Source organism: Rhinolophus ferrumequinum, chromosome 21 (genome assembly GCF_004115265.2).
Source record: "Rhinolophus ferrumequinum isolate MPI-CBG mRhiFer1 chromosome 21, mRhiFer1_v1.p, whole genome shotgun sequence".
Taxonomy (NCBI): Eukaryota; Metazoa; Chordata; class Mammalia; order Chiroptera; family Rhinolophidae; genus Rhinolophus; species Rhinolophus ferrumequinum.
Genome location: NC_046304.1, coordinates 11,493,826 through 11,502,861, shown reverse-complemented (window position 1 = coordinate 11,502,861; position 9,036 = coordinate 11,493,826). Strand labels below are relative to the sequence as shown.

The 9,036-nt window shown below is 54.0% G+C and overlaps 2 protein-coding genes across 3 annotated transcripts; both read left to right on the top strand.

Annotated features, from left to right (window-relative positions):
- Positions 1–105: 105 nt before the first annotated feature.
- On the top strand, positions 106–3,489 carry KCTD11 (potassium channel tetramerization domain containing 11). The gene has a single exon (XM_033089147.1). It carries the CDS (start codon positions 1,457–1,459, stop codon positions 2,153–2,155), a length of 699 nt encoding a protein of 232 aa, XP_032945038.1. The 5' UTR covers positions 106–1,456; the 3' UTR covers positions 2,156–3,489.
- Positions 3,490–3,777: 288 nt separating this feature from the next.
- Positions 3,778–5,246, top strand: TMEM95 (transmembrane protein 95). Of its 2 annotated transcripts, none has more exons than XM_033089049.1 (7): positions 3,778–3,946; positions 4,164–4,220; positions 4,422–4,502; positions 4,607–4,627; positions 4,770–4,850; positions 4,968–5,055; positions 5,192–5,246. In XM_033089049.1, exons 1-7 carry the CDS (start codon positions 3,778–3,780, stop codon positions 5,223–5,225), a joined length of 531 nt encoding a protein of 176 aa, XP_032944940.1. In that variant the 3' UTR covers positions 5,226–5,246. The 2 variants fall into 2 exon arrangements, with proteins under 2 accessions (XP_032944940.1, XP_032944939.1); XM_033089048.1 differs by having other exon boundaries at positions 4,746–4,850.
- Positions 5,247–9,036: the final 3,790 nt, after the last annotated feature.

Sequence of the window (9,036 nt, the reverse complement as noted above, 5' to 3'; positions counted from 1 at the left end):
AAGGTGTTGGGCGCTGTAGCTCCCGGGGTACGGAGTGGATGGGAGTTTTCGCGCTCGAGTCACGCAAGAGGTGACTCCCAGAGAGTGAAGTGGAAGCTGCAGCTTCAGCCCTAGCACCGGGCGGCCATGGGGCGGGGCTCTTGGGCTCAGGCGACGTGGCCAGACCAGGCCGCGGAGAAGGCGCTCGCGTGGGCTGGGGCCGGCCTTCCTTAGGGGAAGCTGGCATCGGGCCGGGATGGAGAGGCTGGCTCGGCCACCCCGGCCAGGAGGCATCCACGGAATGTGGCGGCTCAGCACTCGCCCCCTCGGTAATTCCCTACGGGAGCGACGAGGAGGAAAGAGACGGTCCCCAAGCCCTGGACGGTCGTGCCTCGGTTTTCTGAGTGGCGAGATTGGGGACCCTTCCTCCTCCAAGTTGCAGACGTAAGGTCGAGCACACCTGGGGCCGCAGGCCCGGGAGGTCGCGGCCACATCCGGAGCGACGCGCCTGAGTCACCCTCGCGACCCCACCCCCACTTGCGTCCGCCCGTCCAGCCCGTCCGCCCAGTGTCTCCAGTTCGCCACTCTCGGCTCCCACCTCCACCCGAGCCGCGCGAGCCCCGCGGGGGCGGGGGGCGGGCCAAGGGGGTGGGGCTGTCTCTTAAAGGGTCCCCGGCCACTGCCCTTAGGCCACTTCCTGGGAGCGGAGAGGACTTCAGCTGCTGCTGCGACACCCCCGTAAGGCAGCGGCTCCCTGGTTCCTAGACTCCCGGCCGCTTCCCTGAAGAGTCCTCGGACCCTGGCAGCTTGGACTGAGCGTGCATCCTCGCTCCCTAACCGATACAAAGGCACCTCCACCATCAGCTCCAGGCAGCCCAACCTCCGTCTCCTGGGACCCGCACCGGAGTCAGGCCAACGCCAGGCCTCTGACTGACTCCCGGAACACTGGGTGGACTCTCCCACGGCGACAGCGATCTGCCCAAGAACTCGGAAGTTGGACCCTTCAAAGAATCGGCCTTGTGCTCGCCACCGTCACCTGCTGGTTGGATTCCGGAAACCCACTGTCTGGAGATCGCAGAAAGGAATCGTTGATCACCCAGAATCGGATGCGTCTGGACCTAAAACTCCCTTCCCTCTTGGTCTTCCCTGTGCTCTTTTCATCCGTTCTCCCAACCTTTCAGGCGTCTCTGTGTCAGAAACCATCCCCCACCCCCAAGGTAGCTGGGTGAGCCCCAAGTCTTGCTGCCTTGTACTCCAATCGGTGCCTCCAGCTTAGAGTCTGAATTTTACAATTCAATTCTGCACACACCCAGGAAATTCTGCCCTTTCTTCTCTTTTGGTGTCTCTAGTACGCCCCAAAATTTCCCCTCCTCCTGTGCCCTCTTCGCCCCCCTCCTTTGGGGGCCCTGTGACCCTGAATGTGGGGGGCACACTATATTCCACAACTGTGGAGACCCTGACTCGCTTCCCAGACTCCATGCTGGGGGCCATGTTTAGGACTGGCACCCCTATGTCCCCCAACCTCAACCCCCAGGGAGGCGGCCACTACTTCATCGACAGAGATGGCAAGGCTTTCCGGCACATTCTCAATTTCCTGCGGCTGGGCCGCCTGGACCTTCCCCTTGGGTATGGGGAGACAGCACTTCTTAGGGCAGAGGCCGACTTCTACCAGATCCGGCCCCTCCTAGATGCCCTGCGGGAACTGGAGGCCTCTCGGAGGACCCCTGCACCCACAGCTGCCCTGCTCCATGCAGATGTAGATGCCAGCCCCCGCCTGGTGCACTTCTCTGCTCGCCAGGGCCCACACCACTATGAGCTGAGCTCTGTCCAGGTGGACACCTTCCGAGCCAACCTCTTCTGCACTGACCCAGAGTGTCTGGATGCCATGAGAGCCCGATTTGGTGTGGCCAATGAGGAGAGAGCTGAGGGAGGCCCACACTTTCGTCTGGAGTGGGCCCCCCGCCCCACAGAACTCCCTGAAGTGGAGTACAGGAGACTGGGGCTGCAGCCATTGTGGACTGGGGAGCCAGGAGAACGACGGGAAGTGGTGGGCACACCAGGCTTCCTGGAGGAGGTGCTGCGGGTGGCTCTGGAGCATGGCTTCCGTCTAGACTCTGTCTTTCCTGACCCTGAAGACCTGTTCAACTCCAGATCTCTGCGCTTTGTCCGGCACTGAGAACTGAGAACTGGGAATGCTGTCCCCCAGCTGACTGGGAGGTGGGTGGAAGAAGGGGGCAGCAAAGGAGACGAAGGCTCCCCTGAAGCCTCTTCATAGCTCTGCTATGGGAGCTGTGAGAGTCAGGGGTCCTGCTGTACCCGACTGAAGCCTAGAAGTGGGCAGGACTCCCCAAACCCAAGCCCACTACGGGCTCGCAAGTTGTACAGAGGCTCTGGACTGGTGCTAGTAATCTTGGGAGGGGTGGGGAAGGTTCCCCTGGCTTGTTCTTTCCTGAGGCTGGGGCCTCCAGTGTTTCCTTTGTTGAAGTTCAGTATTCAGGGGTCTGGAAAAGTGGGGACACTTCTCTGCCCAGGCTAAGCCTAGCTAGCAGAACCCTGCAGGGATACTGAAGTCTGGGAGGAAGTGGGACTTTGCTCTAATGTGGTCTCCTGGACTGTGACTTCTCCTCCTGGAGCTGGGTGGCCTGGCCTGACCAATGACAGGCTAAAACACTCTGGAACATGGGAAGGGAGAGTCTTTGCTGTGTCCCAAGCCAATACGGAGGGAGACAGAAAGGCTACACCCCACCCTAGGCTGCCATAAGGTAGCTAGGAGAATTCCCATTAACTGTGGGGGGGAGCATCCCTCTGGAGATCCAACTGTTTTAAAGGATCCCATATTAATGGTGGGGCTGGCCATAGAGAGGAGGGTGGCACCTTCTTGGGTCCTGGCCTTACTTCCTTCATGTGTGCGTGCGCTCAGTGTGTGTCTGACTGATGCAGGGGTCTCTGACATCCTGGCTCCCATCTGTGTTATTGGAGACCGTGTCTGTGTGCACGTCTTTCTGTGGTTTCTGCATGTCCAGGCCTGTTTGGGGTTGCCCAGCAACTGTTTGGGCACCAGATGTGTCTGTGGTATGGATGTGAGTAGACTGATAATTAGTAGTTAATCACAAGGGATGTGTGTGTGTGTGTGTGTGTGTGTGTGTGTGTGTGTGTGTACACGCATGAATGTATGTTCACATCACCACATATGGGCCTGTTGGGGTTTGAGTCACTAGGATCTTCCTGGTGAGAGGTAAGAGAAGTCACTAGGCTTAGCCCGGCCTTGGGAGCCTTTATAGAACTCTTGGTTGCTAAGGCAGCCATGGGCCTGTTGCTAGGAGATAGCTGGAGAAGACCCAAGGCTTCCCAGGGCAAAGATGAATGGAAGAGTTTGTGAGAGTCAGGGAGGATATTGGACGGGATGGGATTTCTGAGTCCCTGAGGGGATGGGATACTCCTGAACAACTTCACTGGCAGAGTTACTTATTATTTATCACTTACAAAAAGAAAAATAAAATTGTTTTTGGAACCACAAACTTGTAATGGCTGCTGAGGGACAGGTTGGGTCAGAAGCCCAGCTTTCTCTGCCCATCTCCTGTTAGAGGTGTCTTCTTCTGGTCCCCAGTTTCTTGGGCCCCAGGTTTACCCCCACCGGGGATGGAGCAGTGGCACTGTTCTGGAATGCTCTAGAACCTCCATCTGTTCTGGGACACTAGAACTTCCAGGCAAAGGGCTGGAACCAGGATCACAGAGCATTCTGAGTCCTTCCTAGCTTAGGTGGGGTCAGCTCCCCTCCAGCAACCCCCACTGGGCCTCATGTGGTTGCTGACACTAGGTGGGGTTTTCCTGGCAGCTGCTCAGGCCTGTGTCTTCTGCCGTCTCCCAGCCCGAGACTTGTCAGGCCGCCTGGCTCAACTCTGCAGCCAGATGGAGGCCCAGTGGAAGGACTGTCAGTCCTCCTGGAACTTCTCAGCCTTTGCCTTAGGTAAGTCCAGACATCCAGGGACAGGCCCAGCCATAGTCACCCTCATGCCCCAAGAAGGGCAACATGTGGCTTCCCGCCGTCCATAGCCCTTCCATGACACACTGGCCTCTCTCTCTGGGAGAGCTGTTTTGGATCCTGGGAAAGTCAGGAAAGATCCCAAAATCTTCTGGGCTGATAAGGGAATCAATCACTCACTGGTCCTTGCCTATCTCCACAGATGAAGGGTCCATGAACAAAGTCACAGAGAAAACTCACAGAGTTCTGAGGGTCATAGGTGAGGTCAATGGGGAAGGCACAACTTAGAGGCCAGGATGAGTACCAAGGAGGGGGATGGGAAGAAAGGACTGGGGAGGCCAGAAAGGGAGGAGGGCAAGTGGAGACAGGAGGTGTGATGGGGGAGGTGTTGGGTGAAGGGGTGGAGGTCAACTGGCACTGTTGAGGCCCTGGGCAAAATGGCTGCTCTCTTTCTCCCCAGAGATCAAAAAGTCTCTCTCCTCACTCCCTTCATATTGGCAATGGCTTCAAAAGATCAAGCTCCCTGAGTACACCAGGGAAGGTACTGATGCAGGGAGGGATCAAGGGGTGCCTAGGATCTCAGGCAAAGGGGTGTGTGGCTGAGTGGCTCATCTACCCCCCACCCCTCCTTGTCTATCATTTCAGCTCTCTGCGCTCCCACCTGCCGTGAGTAGAAAAGGAAAGGGGTAGCGAGGACAAGGGACTTTGGGGTACCTGAGGAGAGCCTGACAGCCTAAGGAAGTGGGATACTTTGGAAGGGTGGAGTCGGGCCTTCCCCTCCCAGCTCGCGTTCATTTGTCTCCTGCAGGGGGCAGCACCATCCTGTACAACTGTTCCACCTGCGAGAGCTTTGACGTGCTCTGTTGGCCACAAAAGCGCTGCTTCCCAGGTCCTTACTCCCCACACACTTGCCTGACCTCACCCAGATCTCTGAGCTCTTAGGTTCCCCCCAGCGTCGACAGGTGTGAGCCCCAGGATCTTTCACTGCTTCCTGGGTTCTCTGCAGGAAGTCATGATCTTTGGGAAGCTAGGATTCTGCTCCTCTCTGTCTTTGGATCTGTCCTGCTCCTGGGTGTCCTGAGCCTCGTGGTGGAGTGAGTTGGGGGATACGGGAAGGGAGAGCCTCACTGCCTCTGACCCACCCAGTACGTTCCACCACCCACCCTTCCTCCTTCTCTCCCAGCCTCCTTCCCTTCCATTCCCAGATCTCCCGCTTCTGTCTTCCCTCAGGTCCCACCTCCTCAAAGCAAAAAATGACTTATGAAGACGCTGACAGATCCCAGCCCTCAGTTGTCAAGGGAGTATACCCACAACTTCCCCTTCCTTTGGGGGATGGGAACTAGCCAGCCCCTTAGATCCAGCCCCAAAAGTTCAGACTTCCAGACTCTGAAACCTAGATGATCCCAGTGTCAGAGGGCCTCCAGGGAACCAGGCACCCACAGCTGGAAAGAGTCTCCCCTCCAGCCGTCAACCAATCAGACAGGACAGTCACCGATGCCAGGAAAATATCTACAGAAGGAAAGAATCCCCTCCACACACACTACCACTCCCACACTCCTTCTGCCTGTTCCCAGAAAGCGGGGTTGTCTGCCCCAGAAGCTACTCTGGGCCCTCCTATGACTGATTGGGAATCCGGGAATGAGTGTTCTGGAGAACTCCCTCCCTCTTCCAGTGAGACCACATCAGTCAGTCTGCTGGCATGCTCTCCCTCCATTTAACATTGTGAAGCCCTGGCCTCCCACAGAGGCTTCCCTCCTGCCAGGCCCAACTAAACATGCTGTGAAATGGCTTCCACCCCTGCCTGGCCTCTGTCTGCAACTGGGGTGGGAGGACATGAAACTCAGTGGAGCACAGTGTTTCTCAGCTGGGAGTATTTTGCACCCCAGGAGACATTTGGCAACATCTAGAAACATTTTTTTGAAACTTTTATTTCTCTTAAGTGTGTTTTTCCCCAGACCCATCAGCTCCAAGTCAAGTAGTTGTTTCAATCTAGTTGTGGAGGGCGCAGCTCACAGTGGCCCATGTGGGGATCGAATCGGCAACCTTGTTAAGAGCACTAACCAACTGAGCCAACCGGCAGCCCCTGAAAACATTTTTGATTGCTTTGATTGGCTGGGGGGGCAGGGCGGCTATGCTACCGGCATCTAGTGGGCAGAGACCAGGGATACTATTCAACATCTTAAAACACAAAAGAGAGTCCTTCACCACAAGAAATTATTCAGCCCAAAATGTCAATAATTTGTGGTTGAGAAACCCTGGTGTTTGGTCCCCTGGCTATCAGGAGTTTTTGTTTGGGGGATGGGCGATGGGACATGAAAACAGAGGCTTGTCACCAACCATAAGTTGCAGTGCAAGGGCCTAGGCCTGTAAGGGATTCTGGCCCTCACCTACCCCAGTGGTTTTCAAACTGGGTACCTAGGAGCTCCAGGGCCAGGGTTCTCAATCAGCTGCACATCGGTGTCACCTGGGAAGCTATAAAAACCACCCATGCTTGGATCTCATCTCCAGAGATTCTGAATTTAGTGTTCTCATATGGGGCCTCGGTTAATCTAATTTACAGCCAGGGTTAGAACCAGTTTTGGGGGTACCCATGAGGTTCTAGGATGGAGAGAGGAATGCCTATCTCTTCCGGAAGAGGACCTTCTATGTTGTCTTACATGTTCGAGTCCAATCCCTTCATTTTACACACAAAAAACGAGGCCAACAGATCATACAGCAAGATCATACAACTGGCCCAAGAGCAACTGTATGAACAACTCATTCGTCCCTTCATTTGATACTTAGGGATTGCCCACCAGGTGCCAGGCGGGGTCACTGCCCAAACTGGGGTGAGAAGCTGTACCTCTTGACTGCTCAGGCACCACAGCTCTCTTCTGATCTGCAGTAGCTGTCTTGTGCCTTCTTAAGCTGTACCTTCGTTCCAGGCTCAACATTTTGGAGTTACCCTTGTTTTCTCACCCAACATGCAGTGGGTCAACTAGTTCTGCCCATTCTTCAAGGACCCCTACTCCGTCTGTCCCCTCCGCCCACCCTGTGGCCCCAGCCCCCTCTAGAACCCTCTCGGTGTGGACCTGTCTCCCAGTTGTGCCATGTGACGCTGCCCACACCCCGCAGATTCCATTGCACCATCAGTGGTCCACTGGTCTTAAATTCTGCATGCTCACAATCTCCTGTCCAGCATCAAATGGTGGTTGAGAACTTGGGCTTTGGAGTTGGGCTTCAAATCCTTGCCCTGTCTCTTGAACCCTTGGGCAAGTTATTTAACTTCTTGGTTCCTGTTTCTTCATATACACGTAGGTTATATTTCACTGATTCTATGGCCTTATTTTTCCTGTTTACATTTTAGCATCTCTGAAGAATCTATTTTAAATTGAAAACATGTCATGGCATAATGGTATATATTACAATTGATAATACCTTAAATTCAATGAAATGCAGAGGTATTCAGCTTACGGGATTACGGTGAGGTCCAAATAAGTTCATATAAAATGTTTGGGACTGTGCCCAATACGTAATGAGCCCTCATTAAATATTAGCCCTTATAATCTCTTAGTTAAAACCTTCCCTAGCTCTTCCTTGCCTACAGAGGATAGACTTGGCCCTTGACCATGACATTCAAGGAAGCTCCCTGTCTTATTTAGTCCCCAGGCCAGACCTGTCTAAACACAGATCAAACTGGAATCTCCACTTGAATGCCTCACAGGCATCTCAGACTCCACATGTCCAAACTCACCTTCCTTCCCGACCCCACCCCCTCTTTTGATCTCTCTCAGGCTTAATGGCAGTGCCAAGATGTCATGCACATCCTTTTCCTCTCATGCCACTTGCCCACTTCTCACCTTTGTAATGCTTCTTGAAACCTGGCCCCAACGTGTTCCTGGAGCTTTATAACTCAGCTCTGCCCACCCCACAGACAGACTGAATCACTCACTGATAGTTGCCCAAACAGTTTTCCCATGTCTCCTTGCCTTTGCCCAGGCTTGTTCCTATACCTGGGATGCCCTTCTCCTTCAGCTCAGACATCACCTCTTCTGGGAAGGCTTCTCTGAGCCCCTGAGGCAGGGTACAGTACCCCTTCTCTAGGCATCTCTCATGTGGCACCTGTTATATCAGGTGGTAGTGTTTCTTTCCACATCTTCCCTCCACATCATGCACTACCCTGTAAAGCCACAACTTAAGGTTTTGTGTCTTTGTTTCCCCAGTGCCTGGCACATGGTAGATGCTAGGAAATGTTTTGACAACTCCAGCCCCTTGTCTGAACCCTTGAGCTGTGCCCTCCCCACAGAAGCTCTTCCTGAGCACATAGCACAGAAGGCGGGTAGAGTTGGTGTTTCTTTTCTGTGCACATAAGGCCATCCCACCAAAGTATGACTTGCTAAGGCAGGGCTGGTTTTTTCTGAGCCCCTCACCAAACAGACAAGCTACTGTGGGTGTGACAGTTTTAAATAATGACTCCACATTCTTTCACACGCCTCCTATCCAGAGGTAGGATTTATGTATCCTTCCCTCGAACCGGGGCTTCATGACTGGCTAACCAATTGAATGTGGCAAAAGTGACGCTGGGCCACTTTCTGGTCTCAGGCCTTAAGAAACTGGCACCTTCTGCCCTCTGCCTCTTGGGGCGCTCACTTTGGAACCCAGTTACCATGCTATAAGTATGCTTAGCCTACATGAAGAGTACCCATGGAGGGGTTCAGCCAAAATCCAGCATCTACTGCTAGACACAGGAGTGACAATACAGCCCCCAGCTGACAAGTCATCCCCAGACTTTCAGTTTTTCCAACTAAGATCCCAGACATAGTGGAGCAGAGATAAACCACCCCCATAATGTCCTGTTGGAATTCCAGATTGTCAAAGTCCTGGAACATAACAAAATGGGGTTTTTCTGCTACTAGGTATTATTACTCAACAATAGATAACAATAGATAATAAACAGTGGGGCAGAAAAAGGAGCCTAGGACTTGGCACCAAAGACCGTCAACATGTGGAGTCTCTCCATAGGGCTGCTTGAGTCTCTTCATGCCCTGGTGGCTGGCTTCCCCTAGAGTGAGTGATCCCAGAGAGGAAGGCAGAAG

What these genes read in the sequence shown, in the direction of transcription:
- KCTD11 (XM_033089147.1), top strand. Translation starts at nt 1,457, where the DNA reads ATGCTGGGGGCCATGTTTAGGACTGGCACCCCTATGTCCCCCAACCTC.
- TMEM95 (XM_033089048.1), top strand. Translation starts at nt 3,778, where the DNA reads ATGTGGTTGCTGACACTAGGTGGGGTTTTCCTGGCAGCTGCTCAGGCC. An exon ending in ACAAAAGCGCTGCTTCCCAG is followed by an intron (nt 4,851 to 4,967) that starts GTCCTTACTCCC and finishes GGTTCTCTGCAG; the next exon opens with GAAGTCATGATCTTTGGGAA. An exon ending in GTCCTGAGCCTCGTGGTGGA is followed by an intron (nt 5,056 to 5,191) that starts GTGAGTTGGGGG and finishes GTCTTCCCTCAG; the next exon opens with GTCCCACCTCCTCAAAGCAA.